At 36.9% G+C, this 18301-nt stretch overlaps 2 protein-coding genes across 3 annotated transcripts; both read right to left on the reverse strand.

Annotated features, from left to right (window-relative positions):
* Positions 1 to 3086: 3086 nt before the first annotated feature.
* LOC131172119 (uncharacterized) lies at positions 3087 to 3956 on the reverse strand. The gene is made up of 3 exons (XM_058133071.1): positions 3857 to 3956; positions 3458 to 3619; positions 3087 to 3370 (listed from the first exon to the last, which is right to left on the reverse strand). The coding sequence occupies exons 1-3, from the start codon at positions 3954 to 3956 to the stop codon at positions 3087 to 3089; spliced, it is 546 nt and encodes a 181-aa protein (XP_057989054.1).
* A 9011-nt stretch (positions 3957 to 12967) lies between these two features.
* Positions 12968 to 18036, reverse strand: LOC110636071 (uncharacterized). Of its 2 annotated transcripts, none has more exons than XM_058131955.1 (6): positions 17693 to 18036; positions 17358 to 17557; positions 16350 to 16453; positions 15892 to 16068; positions 13726 to 15590; positions 12968 to 13202 (listed from the first exon to the last, which is right to left on the reverse strand). In XM_058131955.1, exons 2-6 carry the CDS (start codon positions 17540 to 17542, stop codon positions 13053 to 13055), a joined length of 2481 nt encoding a protein of 826 aa, XP_057987938.1. In that variant the 5' UTR covers positions 17543 to 17557; positions 17693 to 18036; the 3' UTR covers positions 12968 to 13052. The 2 variants fall into 2 exon arrangements, with proteins under 2 accessions (XP_057987938.1, XP_057987937.1); XM_058131954.1 differs by having other exon boundaries at positions 17684 to 18036.
* Positions 18037 to 18301: the final 265 nt, after the last annotated feature.

An 18301-nucleotide genomic window follows, 5' to 3' on the forward strand; every position in this document is an offset into this window, starting at 1 on the left:
ATGATCACCAATCATAAACTCTACATCTTTAAGCTTAGGGTCAGCATAACTTCTCTATCGACTTTGAACAGTCAAAAGTCTATCACGAATTAGTCGAACCTTCTCTGAAGTTAACTATATCAACTCTAGTCTAGTAAGCCTTCTTTCTCCAACTTCATCCCAACAAATTTCTCCAACTTCATCCCAACAAATCGGTGACCTGCACCTTCGACCATATAATGCCTCATATGGAGTCGTCTCTATACTTTCTTGATAACTGTTATTATAAGCAAACTTTACTAAAGGCAGATGATGATCCCAACACCCACCAAAATCCATAATACATGCACAAAGCATGTCCTCTAACGTCTGTATGGTCTTTTCTTACTGTCCATCTGTTTGGGGGTGAAAAGTAGTACTAAAGTTTACTCGTGTTCTCAAAGCTTCTTGGAATTGCTTCCAAAATCAAGAAGTAAACTGAGTATCACGATCAGAGACAATGGAAACTGGAACACCATGAAGACTAACAATCTTGTCTATATACAACTGTGCAAGTTTAGCAAAGTCATATGTAGTCTTCACAGGAAGGAAATGAGCAGATTTTGTCAATCTGTCCACTATCACCTAGATTGCATTGTAACCACCTCGTGTACTAGGTAAACCCACAACAAAGTCTATGGCAATGTGCTCCTACTTCCACTCGGGAATAGGCAAAGGCTAAAGTAACCCAGATAGTCTCTGATGTTCTGCCTTAACTTGTTGACAAGTCAAACATTTAGCAACAAAGTCTGCAACATCCCTCTTTATGCCACCCCACCAATAATCCTCCCTTAAATCACGGTACATCTTAGTTGAACCTGGCTGTACTGTGTAAGCAAAATAGTGTGCTTCCTCCATAATTTCTCTTCTCAACTCATCAACACTAGGGACACAAAGTCTAGTGCCATAACGAAGAAATCCATCATCATCTAACATGAACCCTTGAGCTTGGCCTTGATGAATACTATTTATAATCTTACATAACTGAGAATCCCTCTTTTGAGCAGCCTTAATTCGATCAATCAAAATAGGCCTAACTCAAAAATATGCTAAGAATTATCCAAATACGATTTCAAACTCTACTCTCTGATCTAACAACTCATGTAATTCACCAATTAGAGGCCTCCTCTTGGTAAATATATGGGCTAAACTACCAGAAGACTTCTTGCTTAGAGCATCAGTCACCACATTAGCTTTTCTAGGGTGATACTGTATGGTGCAATCATAATCCTTTAGCAATTCTACCCATCTCCTTTGCCTAAGATAAAGATCACGTTGGTCAAAGATACATTTGAGACTTTTGTGGTCAGTGAAGATTTCACAAGTCTCACCATACAGATAGTGCCTCCAGATTTTCAAAGCAAAAATTACTGCGGCCATTTCCAAATCATGAGTTGGATAATTCTGCTCATCCCTTTTCAACTGACGAGAAGCATATGCAACAACCCGTCCATGCTGCATCAAAACACATCCTAAACCAATATTAGAAGTATCACAATACACTGCATAACCCCCTAATCCAGACGGAAGAGCTAACACTTGTTCTGTAATCAAACAAGTCTTAAGCTCTTAAAAACTTTTTTCACAAGCCTCAGACCATTGAAATTTTACATTCTTCTGTGTCAACTTAGTTAAAGGTGCTACAATACGAGAGAAGTCTTAAACAAACCGTCTATAATACCCTGTTAAACCTAAGAAACTGCGAATCTCTGACACAGTTGTTGGTCTAGGCCAATGAAGCACTGCCTCAACTTTCTTTTTATCAACACACAGCCCATCCTTAGACACTGTGTGGCTAAGGAAAGCCACACTATCTAACCAGAACTCACATTTTGAGAACTTGGCATATAGTTTGTGTTCCCGTAAGGTCTGAAGGACAATTCTCAATTACTGATCATGTTTCTCTTTACTCTTTGAGTACAGTAGAATGTCATTGATGAACATTATAATAAATTGATCTAAGAAAGGCTTGAAAACTCTATTCATGAGATCCATAAAAGTGGCTGAAGCATTGGTAAGACCAAAAGGCATTACAAGAAATTCATAATGTCCATACCTATTCCTAAAGGTAGTCATGAGTATGTCTTCTTTCTTGACCCTCAATTGATGATACCTATATTGAAGATCAATCTTGGAAAAGTACTTTGCACCTTGAAGTTAGTCAAACAGGTCATCTATGCGTGGAAGAGGATACTTATTATGCACAGTCACCTTATTCAATTGCCTGTAATCAATTCACATTCTCAAAGACCCATTCTTCTTCCGCACAAATAACACAAGAGCACCCCATGGAGAAACACTAGGACTAATAAACCCCTTATCTAGTAGGTCATCTAACTACTCCTTCAACTCCTTAAGTTCTACAGGTGCCATACTATAAGGTGGCATAGATATGGGCTCAGTTCTAGGAACTAAGTCTATACCAAACTCTACCTCTCACTCCGGGGGTAAACTTGATAAATCTTCTGGAAATACATCAGGGAACTCCTTAACCACTGTAACATTCTCCAAATAAGCACTTTTGCCTGAACATCTCTAACATAAGCCAAATACCCCTTACACCTCTTTTGCAACAATCGTCTAGCACTCACTGCTGAGATAAGATTACTAGAGGCTATACTGCGATTTCCCTGAAATTAAAATTCTGCCTCCCCAGGAATTTTAAAGAATACAGCTTTATTATGGCAATCCAATGAAACGTGATAAGTGGCTAACCAATCCATGCCTCAAATCACATCAAACTCAAGCATATCCAAAGAAAAAAGAGCTGCAGCTAATTTCCTATCTCCAATGTAAACTATACATCCCTTATGCACCATATCAGTGTCTATTGCATTCTCCATAGGTTTTGATACAGATAAAGGATACTCTAACAAAGTAGGTGGTGTACTAAAGCTCATGGAAAAGTATGGAAAAACAAAGGAATGAGTAGAATCGGGATCAAACAGTACTCTAGCTTCAAATGAACAAATAGAAAGTGTACCTGTTACTACTGCATTAGATGCCTGAGCATCCTGCTGAGTAAAAGCAAAAACCCTGGCTTGACCTCTACCACCAGATGTCTGTCCCTAAGTTTGAGTAGATCCTCTACCACCCTGACCACGACCATCAGAACCCTGAATTCCACCACTATACTGTGAGACTGGCTGAACCTGAGAGGGAACAAAATGTGCTGCCTGACCAGCACCCTGAGTTGTCCCACTAGTAGAACAGTCCTGTCTGCAGTGTCCCAGCTGTCCACAACCAAAGCATGCTCTAGTGACCCAATAACAAGTGTCCTTATGTAGCTTACCACAATGCTGACAAGGAGTGGAAATAGACCCAGTGCTAATTTGACTATACCGAGCATTCCCTGCATGAGTCATCTACTCACGTCCCTAACTAACTCCAGATTGATGTGCCCTATTGTCAACTGTTGACTGAGAACCCTACTTATTACCCTGATAAGAACCCTGATGACTCTGTCCTCTGTTAAACTGATTACCCTGACCATCTTTCTTAACCCGCTTGCGCTGCTCATGAGCCCAATGTTCATCATCATACATCTCCATCTGTCTAGCCTGATCAACCACCTCCTCACATTTAGGTAGTCGTAAAGGAGCTACACGATCAATTAGCCTGTCTCATAAGCCCCTTTCAAACCTGCGAGCCTTCATCTCTTCATTTGGAATCAAGTGTTTACTGAAGAGGAATAATTTGGTAAACTTCATCTCATACTCTGTAACTGTCATGTTGCCTTACTTCAAGGTTTCAAACTCCAAAGCCTTAGCCTCTTGAACACTAGGAGGGAGAAATCGCTCTAAGAAGAGAAAGTGAAACTCAGGCCAGAGGATAGAACCTTCGAGTCTCCCATTCTTCTTAGAGAGATACCACTCACGAGCAACTCCCTTAAGCTGATTTCTTGCCAACAACACCATCCTAGCACTACTGCAACCCATAGTGTCATAACACTTCTCCATGTCATCTAGAAAATCTAAAGGATCAACTAATGCATCCTCTCCAATGAACTCCTTTGGTTTTAGCTTGAGAAAGTCTGTAGAGTCAACAAATCGAGCCCTATCCTGAGCTGGTGCTGAAATAGGGCTAACGACTGGTTGCTGTTATTGAGTTGTAAAATACTCAGTTATAGTATTAACAGCACGATTCACTGCATGCAATCCCACTGCCATATCTATTATAGTAACCTGATCAGCTCTAAGTGCTTGAGCTGCAGTAGCTAATTGGAATGTTTGTACCCCAATTTCAGCCATAAGCATCTGTTCAGATGTTTGATTGATAGTTTGAGGTGGTACCTCCCCTGTTGGATCAAGGTTTGCACCATTAAGACCTTTGGCCCTAGCTCTCCTCTTACATTTAACAGAGCCAGGCACCTATTCATTTTAATAAACAAGCATTAGATCTGAAAATGTGAGCTAAATTAAGATAGGTGAAAAAGTACAAAGGACACAGATATCTAAAGCAATAATAAACTGAAAAGACGTTAAGGATCCTATGCTCCGCAAGTTTACTAGACATAAACCGGGCTCTGATACCAACTTTGTCATGACTCAAAATTTTGTGTCGCGACTGGCGCATAATTTAAATATTCTTAAATCATGCAAGCCTTATCAGAGTATCTTGAATAAATATATTGTCATTTACTAACCCCAAAAAAATAGATAAAATCCAAATAAACAAAACACTGAATAAACAACATAAATATTTCATAAGTAAACTGCGGAGTCTCTACAAATTTCAAATAAAAACTTAAACTGTTTAATAAACTAAACTAATTATTAGCCCGAGGAAACATGAATTTGCGCATACCATGAGAACAAAACAAATCAAATCAAATATTGTCTCTCTTCAGAAAATGGACTAAATATTTGAATCAGCTGTAGAATTCTACTGATCTGAAACAAATAACAGACAGAGAAAACGTTGTTTGAGCTAATGCTCAGTGAATGATAATTACAGCACACAACGGAACAGAAACAGACAGACGCTTGATTAATTTCATAATAAATTTTCTATTCAATAAAATCATGCTTATGCTATTAAAATCATTAATAAAATAATTTCATAAAACATATATATAAAAGAAATTCATTCAATAAGATTTAATGGTACAGTACACCAGGTTGATGATACCTTACATCACTAAAGGCCAAATGATAAGCGTGCTACCAGATATTAGATACTTTTCTTGCTTTGGTCAAAGTCTTGTGGCATAATCACTCAACTAGTGAGGCCACATGGGAGACAGAATCTGAAATACAAGCTAAATATCCTCATTTATTTGATTCTTCATGTTAGAATTCTATCTATTTAAAATTTGAGAACCGAATTTATTTAAGGGAGAAAGTATGTGATAACTCGTTTATATATATTTATATATATATGATTTTATAAAATTATTAATTTAAATTATAAAAAAATTGGAATTAAAATTTTAAATATTTGTTAATCTTATAATATCTCTAAAATATCTCTTATCTCTTTCACCCTTTAGAGTTTTTATACCATTAAAACACCAATAAAAAAAATAATTCAGTATAAATCCCTTTTTCATTTTTTTTCTCTCTCTGTCTTTGAATGACCTCAAAATTGTATCATTATACATTAGACGGGGTTAGTTTTTCTATTCTTTTATTTATTCCTCAAGTCATTTTTGTTTTATCTAACTCTTTTTTTCCTAATTCATGGAAATCTCATACAGATAACCATTGATTAAATAGTTATTGTTTTTCTCCACCGTTAACTTTCCTTGTCTCCTAATGTAGGTAAGTAATTTTTTCACAGATTTAAGTATTTTGGCATGATGGGTATTGTCCAGCAATTAATAATTTTGGTGATAGAATTATATATATATATATATATATATATATTTTTTTTTTTTTTTTTTTTTTTTTTTTTTTGCCTCACTTTTGGTCTGCTGCGGAACTTGGGAAATTGAAACAACATATCTTTTCCACTCTTTCAAATCATCTTCTATCAATTAAAAATATTATATTAAATTCTTATTAGTATTTTATTTATTTTTTTATGAAAATTTCAAGCAATTTACTGTACACTATTGTCCCTTAACCCATTTGGGGCTCGAAATTTGACCACTTTTTTTCTATTGCCTGTCATCTCTCACATATTTAAAAAAAGAAAAAAAAACTTTCAGCAACTTTTCAGATGGGACTGACAATCTCATTTTTTTTAATGCTTTAGATGTTTTGTAATATAATTAATACTGATAGACTATATATATATATATATATATATTGAAAATCTGGTATTCATGTCGTCCACCTCTTCAAAGTGTTTTAATTTTTCTTTTATTTTTTTTTCCAAATACATTTTCTTTTTAACAGTATTTTTCCACAGTATATACATATAATTATATATGTGGTAACATATTAAATTTTTATTACATTACACTATCATTTATTTTCATTTTAATTATTTTGAGGAATCGTTAAGATAATCGTATTTTATATCATTGTGTAGGAACTGTTAATGTTTTTATAATTTGAGTCAAATCAATTTTTGTGCTTGGACTTAGCATTGCTCTGAAATCTTTCGGGTGAATGATAATGATAATTATAGTATATAGTATCATTTTAATTTTTTTTAAAATTTTTTAATATTAAATTTATTATTAAATAAAATTTTAAATTAATATTTTAATAATTATTTTACATATAATTTTTTAGAATTTTATTTTATTATTGAATTTTATTTTGATTTTAATTAAATAATTAATTTTATTAATTATTTCTGTATTAGAGCCATTAAAATTTTGAAAACAGACCTTTAATATCTTTATATTGATTGATATTGACTATAAAAACTTACCGATGTGTTATACTGAATTTATTTAAGATTTATTTGATCTTATTGACTCTCTGAAATTATTGAAATAAACTGTTAGAATTACACTATTAGTTATTATTTACTATCTGAATTTTTTTAATTGATTTTGATTGATTTGTACAAATTAATTTTTAATTTTGAATTGGTACCTATACCCAGTATCTGTATTTGTTATCTGGCCCCACCGTGTGCACTATCACGGTATTAGGTTGTATTATTGAGTCATGCATCATTGCAATTTGTGGTTTACATTAATATCATATGCATTGATATCTGTGAAGGAGGAAGAGGAATGTATCTAATATCTGGTTACCATCTAACCTTTGGTGATATAGGGTATCATCACCCTAGTGTGGCGTACCATAAAATCTTATTGAATGAATTTTTTTTATATATATGTTTTATGAAATTATTTTATTAATGATTTTGATAGTATGAGCACGATTTTATTGAATAGAAAATTTATTATGAAATTAATCAAGCGTCTGTTTGTTCCTTATCATTCACTGAACATTAGCTCAAACAACGTTTTTTCTATCTATTATCTATTTCATATCAGTATAGAAATCTGCAGCTAATTCAAATATTCAGTCCATTTTCTGAAGATGCCCAAATTCATGTTTCCTCGTGCTAATAATTAGTTTAATTTATTGTACAATTTAAGTTTTTATTTGAAATCTGTAAAGACTCTGCACTTTACTTATGGAATATTTATGTTATTTATTCAGTGTTTTGTTTATTTGAATTTTAGCTTTTTTTTTATTAGTAAGTGACTATATTTATTCAAGTTATATGTTTATATGATTTAAAAATACTTAAATTATACACCCATCGCAATACAAAATTTTGAATTGAGACATTTTATTATTTTAATATTTTATAATAAAAATTTATCAAATTTAATTTTAAATTATTTTTTAAACTCAATAACAATTACGACAACAATACTAAACTGACCCTCCATCTCTATATCTCTCTAGGCATGCAACGGCTTGGTTAGAGCATCATCAAGAACACGAAGAAAAAACAATTTCTTCAAATAGTCACATTTGATGGACTTCAGCTTCTCAGGTCAAGGGTTACCCCCTTGTCTTCTTCTTCTTCTTCTTCTTCTTCTTTCTTCTCCTCTTTTCTTGGCACAACAAAGTTCAAAGTCATTCATCTTCAACTCAGCCATACCAAAGTTCAAGTCTCAATCCGAGTCAAAAACTCGCTTTATGATAGTAGAATTGTCTCCAGACGTGACCATCTCTTGCAAAAATTTGGATTTCCTGAAACAATAGAAGAGAAGCCAGAAACTAGCTTTATTGTACACTAAAAGAATAGTAATTACAAAAAGTATATACATATGTAGCTAAAAGCTCAAGTCACATTTCAGATAGAAGATTGCTGATTTTTCGAAGCTCCTTAAGAGCTGTCATGGCTGTAACTTGTCCTTTGCCAACTATAACGTTTTTAGAGAAATTTTCCAATGACCCTACCTGACCCCTGTCTTGCTGGAAAACTAACTCTATAACCTGCAACACATATGATCAACAATGTGTCAGCGTAGCTATGCTGTGGATGACAGCGGAAGAGCAAAGAAAAGCAAAGCAGAGGGTTCTTCAGGTGTTCCCCACATGGGTACTCCGGATAGTGGTGGCCAGAGTAATTACAGAGGAAGAAGTAGGAACAAGAAGAGTGGTTTTAGACACAAACCACGAGGGTTGAACCGGAGATACGGATCCAGCGGTAGTCACGATTCGAGTATAGCGATTCGGGTGCAGTTGAGTTCAGATCCTCCTTGGCACCTTGTGCACAGTGTGGAAGAGGACATTGAGGACCTTGTATGATGGGTTCAGGAGTATGCTTGGTGTAGCCAACAGTCACTTTGCTAGGGAATGATCCGTGTTCAGTGAGCCACAGATGGGGTCACATGGTTCTGTTGCAAATGTTCCTCGTCAGTTGTATCCGGGTGCTTCGGCATGGCGGCGATCGATTCGATGGCCAATAGGGCCGAGGACAAGGGGGACGTGGATTTGGAGGCAGATCAGGAGGTAGAAGTCAGTATCAGGGTTCTACCACTCAGGGTAGGGGTCAAGCTCGAGTTTTCACCCTGACCCACCAGGATGCTCAGGCTTCCAATGCAGTTGTGGCAGGTATTCTTCCAGTCTATTCCTATGAGGCTCGTGTTTTGATAGATCCGGGTGCTACGAACTCATTTGTCTCCCCTGTGTTTGCCATGAGATTGGGTAGAAACCCTACCACTTTAGAATACCCTTTGTCTGTAGCTACCCCACTTAGTGACAATATAGATGTAGACATGGTTTTTCCGGGTAGCCTAGTAGTAGTAGATGGAAAGATCCTCCCAGTAGACTTGGTTCCTCTACCAGTGATGGATTTCGATGTAATCTTGGGGATGGATTGGTTGGCAACTCATTATGCCACTTTAGACTGCAGGAACAAAAAGGTGTATTTTCACATACCTGGTGTGGAAGAGTTTAGTTTTGATGGTGACAGGAGCGTGGCTCCATATAATTTAGTGTCAGTAATTAGTGCTAGAAAAATGTTGAGGCGCGGATGTCAAGGGTATTTAGCATTGGTAAGAGATACATCTGTAGAGGGTGTCAATATGGAAAATGTTCCTGTTGTTAGAGAATTCATGGATGTCTTCCCTGAGGAGCTTCTAGGGTTGCCACCGGAAAGGGAAATAGAGTTCTGCATTGATATTGTGCCGGGTACAAACCCCATATCAATGCCGCCTTACAGGATGGCGCCAACAGAATTGAAAGAGCTAAAGGAGCAACTACAGGAGCTTTTGGACAAGGGTTTTATACGTCCGAGCACTTCACCCTGGGGTGCTCCTGTTTTATTTGTGAGAAAGAAGGATGGGTCATTGAGGTTGTGTATCGACTACAGACAGCTGAACAAGGTGACTGTGAAGAACAAGTATCCACTTCCTCGGATCGACGATTTGTTTGATCAGCTTCAAGGGGCTAGATTCTTTTCCAAGATAGACCTGCGATCAGGCTACCATCAGTTGAGAATCAGGAATGAGGACGTGTCCAAAACGGCATTCAGGACAAGATATGGTCATTATGAGTTCTTGGTGATGTCTTTTGGACTCACTAATGCACTAGCAGCCTCCATGAACTTGATGAACAGGGTGTTCAAGCCATTTTTGGACCGTTTTGTCATCATATTCATAGATGACATTTTGGTATACTCTTGGATCGAGGAGGAACACGTGTGGCACTTGAGAATGGTGTTGCAGACTTTGAGGGAGCACCAGCTATATGCCAAATTTTCCAAATGTGAATTTTAGCTAGAAAGCATCTCATTCTTGGGACACGTGGTTTCTAGTGAAGGCATTCAAGTAGATCCCAAGAAAATTGAAGTCAGAATCGATTGGCTTAGGCCTACAACGATCCGAGGTGCGAAGTTTTAGGTCTAGCAAGCTACTATAGGTGTTTTGTGCAGGATTTTTCCAAGATAGCAGCTCCCTTAACTAAGTTAACTCAGAAGAATGTTCTATTCATTTGGACAGATGACTGTGAGGAGAGTTTCCAGAAGCTTAAGGAGTGTCTAACCACCGCCCCTGTGTTGACACTACCTATGAGTGGTGAAGGATACACCGTGTACTGTAACGCCTCCAGAGTTGGCCTAGGGTGTGTTTTGATGCAGAATGGAAAAGTAGTGGCTTATGCTTCAAGACAGCTGAAGAGGCATGAGCAAAACTACCCCACCCATGATTTGAAAATGGCGGCTGTAGTTTTTGCACTAAAAATCTGGAGACACTACCTGTATGGTGAAGTGTGCGAGATATACACCGACCACAAGAGTTTGAAGTACATCTTCCAACAGAGGGACTTAAACTTGAGACAGAGGAGATGGATGGAGCTTCTCAAAGACTATGATTGCACCATCCAGTACCACCCTGGGAAGGCCAATGTAGTAGCAGATGCTTTGAGCAGAAAATCTTCTGGCAGTTTGGCGCACATTTCAGCAGAGAAAAGACCATTGATCCAAGAAGTACATGAGTTGTTGGATCAAGGTTTAATCCTAGATCTTTCAGATGAGGGGGTATTATTGGCTCATTTTTCAGTGAGGCCAGACTTGCGAGACAGAGTTAGAGTTTCCCAGCACAGAGACCAACAATTAATGAAGATCATAGAAAGAGTACAGCAAGGTGAAGGTGGTGAGTTTGGATTTGCCAATGATGGCGCCCTAGTGCAAGGTTCTAGGATATGTGTGCCCGATGTGGACAATCTCAGAAATGAAATCATGCGAGAGGCACACTATACACTGTACAATGTCCACCCAGGCTCCACCAAGATGTACCATGATGTGAAGGATAGCTATTGGTGGAATGGCATGAAGAGAGACATAGCAGACTTCGTGTCCAAGTGATTGACTTGTCAGAAGGTGAAGTTTGAACATCAGAGACCGTCAGGGAAGCTGCAAGAGCTCCCTATCCCATAATGGAAGTGGGAAATGATTACTATGGATTTTGTGGCTGGGTTGCCTCGTACCACGCGAGGATATGATTCGATATGGGTAATTGTAGACCGCCTAACCAAATCAGCTCACTTCTTGCCTGTGAAAACTACATATTCTGTGGCACAGTACGCCCGGCTTTACATTCGAGAAATAGTCAGATTGCATGGAGTTCCTACTTCCATAATATCTGACAGAGGGCCCCAATTCACTTCTCGGTTTTTGAGAAAGTTACAGGAGGCACTTGGCACACAGTTGAACTTCAGTACGGCCTTCCACCCTCAGACAGACGGACAGTCCGAAAGGACAATCCAAACACTGGAAGACATGCTTCGCATGAGTGTTTTGGATTTTGGAAGTCAATGGGATGATCAGCTAGCTTTGGTGGAGTTTGCCTATAATAACAGTTATCATTCCAGCATAGGGATGGCACCCTATGAGGCACTATATGGAAGAAAGTGTAGGTCTCCTCTGTGTTGGACGAAAATGGGAGAAGCGAAGGTGCATGATGTAGACCTAGTGCAGTACACTTCAGAGGTAGTTCCTTTAATCAGGGAACGATTAAAAACAGCTTTCAGTAGGCAGAAGAGTTATGCAGACCCCAGACGGAGGGATGTGGATTTTGCAATAGGCGACTATGTATTCCTGAAGGTTTCTCCAATGAAGAGAGTCATGAGATTTGGAAAGAAGGGCAAGTTGGCACCTCGGTATATCGGACCTTTTGAGATTACTGATAGAGTTGGAGCAGTTGCCTACCGGTTGGAGCTACCACCCAACCTTTCTCACGTTCATCCTGTGTTTCACATCTCCATGCTCAGGAAATACATTCCAAACCCTTCTCATATACTACAACCAGATGTAATAGAGCTAAAAGAGAACTTGACATTTGAGGAGTAACCTGTAGCCATAGTGGACTACCAAGCGAGACAGCTAAGATCAAAACAGATCCCTATGGTTAAGGTTTTGTGGAGGAGCCAGTCAGTGGAAGAGTGTACCTGGGAGTCAGAACGGAACATGCGTAGCAAGTACCCTTATATGTTCAATGTATAATCATGTACTTTATTCTGCTTTGTGTAAAATTCGAGGACGAATTTTCTATAAGGGGGGAAGAATGTAACACCCCAAAAATTTTAAATTTTAGTATTTTATGAGTAATATTGATATTTTAATTTTATTTAAATTTTAAGAAATTATTTGAGATTTTTTAAATTTTAAAAATCAGGTTCGATTTTTCAAAAATATAAACTTTGATGATTTTTAAAAAATTAATTTAAAGATTACGTGGCAAAATTAAAAATATATTTGGAGTCTACAAATTTTTCTGAATTTTCTGAAAATTTTTTCGGAATTTTTGGATCTCGTTTGATGGACTTCAGCTTCTTAGGTCAAGGGTTACCCCCCTGTCTTCTTCTTCTTCTTCTTCTTCTTCTTTCTTCTCTTTTCTAGGCACAACACAGTTCAAGTCATTCAGCTTCAACTCAGCCATACTAAAGTTCAAGTCTCAATCCGAGTCAAAAACTCGCTTTATGAAAGTAGAATTGTCTCCAGACATAAACTCGCTTTATGAAAGTAGAATTGTCTCCAGACATGTGACCATCTCTTGCAAAAATTTGGATTTCCCGGAACAATATAAGAGAAGCCAGAAACTAGCTTTATTGTACACTAAAAGAATAGTAATTATAAAAAGTATATACATATGTAGCTAAAAGCTCAAGTCACATTTCAGATAGAAGATTGCTGATTTTTCGAAGCTCCTTAAGAGCTGTCATGGCTGTAACTTGTCCTTTGCCAACTATAACGTTTTTAGAGAAATTTTCCAATGACCCTACCTGACCCCTGTCTTGCTGGAAAACTAACTCTATAACCTGCAACACATATGATCAACAATGTGTCAGCGTAGCTAATGCCATGAATAAAATTTATACGTATGCACCATTATTACTTTGAATATAGTTAAAGGAATATCTACGAGGATCAGCCATTCATATAATCAGAGATGACTGAATTTTATGCTGGCCGTCAACCCATCGCAACCCTCCTCATCTGGGCATGGCACCGGCTAGGCTTTGCTAAGCTCACATAGTCGGAGTTCTATGATGAATAAGAATAAAAAATAAAAACAAGCAAACTAGCCCCATTAGTTCCCCAACAATTTTCATTGTGTTACCATGAACAACTATTACACTCATGAAACAAACAGATTAAATATATTAAGGCTTGTACAAAGAAGCATTCTGTGAGTCTGCTGTCTAATGTTCCGAAATATATCCCATGTCAGTTTATTTTCATATTTTAATGAATTTCACCCTCGAAGTATCCTCTTAAAGAAGCACCTATGATTGAAACGTATAAGGAAAAAACTTTGAAAGTAACAAAAATCAATGTCACCTGAATATGTTCTAGCATAGAGTGGCCAAGATTCCTCAAAGTACCCATCATATTCTGGTCCACAACATCTCCTTTTGTACTACTGTAAGAATTGCAAGATCCATCAACGGAAGAGCATATTGCACTGCTCTGAGTACCAGCATCATTGGCAGATTTTGTAACATCAATTGCCCCACTTCCTTTTTCACATGTCTCCTCGTCAACATTACTCCGTCCAAACTTCCAAAACCATTGGAATTTACCAGAAAGAAGCTTCCGCTCCTTCGGAGCTGTCACAGACTTTTCAGTTGTTTCATTGTTGCTCCCAGAAATTAGAGTGGCGTCATTGGGGAGATGGGAAACAGGAAGTGTTGCATCTTCTTGGATAACCTCAGGATGATCATCTGTTTCATCAACTGACAAATTCGATGCAACACTACTTTTCTCTGAGTCATTTTCATGATTGTTGGCACCACTGAGAGGACTAGAGGGGTCTGAGAATACAGATGAGTTTTCCTCACTGCCAGCATTTCCACTCGGACATCTCTCCTCAGCTGCACAAGTGAAGTACTTATTTAGACAATCCCGATCCTCCACCCCAACTGCTGCACAGATATGGTCCTTCTGACCGGAAACTCCATCACAGCCTGCTTTCTCAGAATCTTCATCGAAGCCAAGTTCACGAGATAAATCTTCAAGCAAATGGCGCCTAACATATGGCTTATGGTCCTTGCCACGACCAACTTTTGCTGGAGATGGGTCAGATGCTGTTCTAGATAGAGTCAATCTTACTTTTTCTGTCCATCCTTTTTTTGAGGTTGGATTTTGCTTCCCTGAACTACCATCCTTGAGTTCTTCTGCTTTGTGCAAAACTCTCCACTTTTCTTCCCAATAGCTTTCAGGCACCATGTTTAGAGGAGTTTTTGGAGAAACAGAATCACATGAAAGAGTATGACTTCTCACCGCCATTGACTTATTATGGTTATAAGCCTCACCAAAACGAGGAGAGAAGAAAGAGGTACTAGGCCCCAATGCAAGAGCCTGTAAAGATTTTGCCTTATCTACAAGTTTTCTCAGATCTATATTCTCTGGAAAATTCAATAGCCTCTGGAGACAGGTAGTAGCATTTTCAGTTGCAAGCAGTAAAGATCTCAAATAAAGTATCATAGAAACTGCAAAAGCCGAGATCAATGCTCCCTGTGGTGAACTAAAAACACCAAAAGTGGAAACCACATCATCTTCTGCACCTTTCTCTAATTTATTTTTATCTGCTGCAAATATTTCATCCCATATTAATAAGAGGTTTTCAAGTGAAAATTCTCGTCCAAATAAAACCCGCAACCAGCGAAGTGCAAAGTACTGTGGCTCAACACCAAGCTCAATAAGGTGGCTGTATAAAGATGAATCAACAACAGACAGCAAATGGTACAATGCAGCAGAAGCTTCAATAACAGGAGGTAACCCAGAATGTGACCCTCCTGCAGGGGATGGAGAGAAAAATTGTGCCATGGCAACTGCACCATAAGCCCCATTCATCAAAGAATCAAACATACAATAAGCATCATGTTCCATAAATTTCTCAGACAAAACAATTCCCAATTCACCTTCAGCTCCATAAGCATCACTTAGCAATACAATGGTTTGTATCTCAGGATCAAGCTCATCAAGACTCCCAACTTTGGCGGCATTACCATGAGAACCAATCTCATCTTCCATGGAATCTAAATACTTTTTGAAATCAAAGTTGTACATGAGATCATTATCTTGAAATGATAAACCATCAAATTTGTCCGTAAAATGGTCTTCATACTGCTTCCGCACTTTAGAGAGTAGCTCCACATCAACGTGTAGAACATATAATAAGGGAGCCAAAAGTTCATGCATTCCTAATAAGGAAACCAGAAAGAAAATGGAAATATTAAATTCCCCCTCCAACAGCTACAATATGATATCTTCCAAAATCAAAAATCGAAAAACAATTTTAGAGATCAATCAATGAATATTAATTTAATGCAGAAAATCCTGGTGAATTAGACCCTTTGAGTCACTCACAAAAGGAAAGTGGACTAATTGCTGCTTTACTCATTTCTGTGCCAATTGTCATTCAATTCTTTTTACTAATCAATTTACAGGTACAATTACAGAAAAAGTAATATGGATTGATTTCACATTAGCAATGCAATTCACCTTGTCTATAACCATACTCAGGATGTCTAAGGCACCACAATAACAAAATTCTTCTTAACATTCCCTGACATCCAGGAGACTGGAAATAGTTCCCATGTTCTGGATATAAACGTGATAAATCCGTGTCAACTGTTTTTTCTAGTTCTGCATTCCGAAAGAAGCGTCCCCAGGTACTATCTGCAAATAAGATGGCAAAATAGTCAACATAAAGTATTGATTGCACCATTCACTTCAGAGATAGCACAACTAGAAGGAACTAGATTAAAACTTTAAAACATGCAGATGATATTGGCAATTGGCGTAGCTAATGCAGCCAACAATCAAAAACTAGCATGACCAAAAGTACTGGAAAGAGCATAGGCCAATAATGCAAGAACAGCATACCACCGGTTTCCACAGCAGGTATACTGTAAATGTATTTAAATATTATGCCTTGCACAAATAAAAAGAAGTTTTACCTGGGTTTTGTGATAATGGGTTGTCTATAGCAAGGTCAGCAGAATTACTTCCATCCTTTGGCAAATGTGGATCAACCAGCATACACCGTCTTAAAGAAGCATATCTGACAAAACAAGAGATGAATTGCACATTAAGAAAACAATTTTATCATGTTTTGCATATTCAAAATCATTATATTATTCATTTGAGGTACAAAAATAAAAATTTGCAAAACACAGGACCTAGATTTCAGTTTTCCCATTAATTTATAATCTGATCCCAATTAAACAGCATCGTCAAAATATTCAATGCCACAAATCAACACTTCAACAGTTAAAGCTCAGTTTTCGAAACAATCATATCTCAAAATATTTAAATCTCCATTTAATTGGGAATTCAAAAACAAATCAAAACTCAGATAAGTCTAAGCGTTGATGAAACTTTTATAAAAACACGATGGTCAAAATAAGCTACCAGTACCACCAAGAGTCTTACTTGATGGAGATCCAAAGGCGCCAACCCTAAAGATACCTTAAATTTGATTAGTAAATGCCCTAAATATGTACCCGGAGGCGCACACACTCACACACTTCATTGGCAAATGCTCGAACAACCCCACCCCCTCCCAATAAATAAATTAATTAATTAATTAAAAAAAAAGTATTTCCTGCCCTAGGAACCTTATCTGATTATAATCAAAGTCTTCATCTGATACTATGCATTAAGCCCTGGAAAATGATTATCAAAAAATCAGTTACGAAATCATACAAAAATATTTTAAACAAAAAAATAATAATAATGAACACAAAAATCGACTACTCCTAAGAAAAATTACCAACTAAAAGAATAAGAATGAAATTCTGCTCTAATTAACTAGAAAATTCAAGAATCTAACACCCATAATTGACAAACTTTAGTTTTTTTTTTTTCTTTCTTTTTTTACCCAGAAAAGAAAACATAATAATAACAACACTGATGAAAGCTAAATAAAGGAAAGTTTCCCAAAAAAAAAAGGAAAGGAAAGTTACCTCCTACGAGAATCGGCAGTGACTCTGCGAAGATCGTCATTCGTAGAAGAAGAGGGAGAAGGCAGAATCCCAAGATCTATACGCCATTGAACCCCTCTAAGATTTGCAAAACAACGACGACTCTCTGCACTGGACTTTGAACATGCGGATTCCAGCATTGTTCTCTCAATTGCAGCTGGAGACATAAGTATGAGCTAATTCTGGACAAACCCAAATCCAAAAAAATAAAAATAAAAATAAAAACCCACGAGTTATAGCTCAATCAACACATACTGAAAAAAAAAAAAGAATCAGCACTGATATTGCAAAAGAAACAAATAACTCACATAACCAACCTTGAGAATAAGAATATGTACAGCTTAGACAAGAAAGAGAGACAGAAAAAGGAATTGCACTGAGAAAAACCCAGAACAAGAAACAAGAGGAGGAATCAAGAATTAGTGGGTAGAAACTGAAATCTCATAGAATTTAGGGGAAGAAAGAGAAAATGGAGAGACTTGAGTCTTCCACCTATAAGAAGATAAGAAGAGGAAGAAATTTATATAATAAGGTTATAAATTATTGGTTGCTGGTAAAAGACACAGAGAAAAAGAAGAAAAAGAAGAGAAGAAAATAACAAATTTGTTAGCAGAGAGAAGAAGCAGAGGGCGTGCTTGACCTTTTGGTAGGTTGTTGTGAGTATTGCTTGGAAATTACATGTTTTTTTTTTTAGAATAGAAGCAGAGAGTTGTTGATTTGTCTTTTTGTTCATTGCAAAATTCCCTAATCACAGTAAATTAATTAACCTTTGTAGTTTGCTGTTAAATTTAGAAACATTGTTTGCAATAATTTGTTTTAATCTCTAGTTTAAATATCAACTAAATCCAATTATATTAAAATAAATTATTTATAACTTTTTATAAAAAATCTCACTTAATTATAAAAATTATAATATAATTTTATAA

The sequence above is a fragment of the Hevea brasiliensis genome, chromosome 13 (genome assembly GCF_030052815.1).
Source record: "Hevea brasiliensis isolate MT/VB/25A 57/8 chromosome 13, ASM3005281v1, whole genome shotgun sequence".
Lineage (NCBI taxonomy): Eukaryota > Viridiplantae > Streptophyta > Magnoliopsida > Malpighiales > Euphorbiaceae > Hevea > Hevea brasiliensis.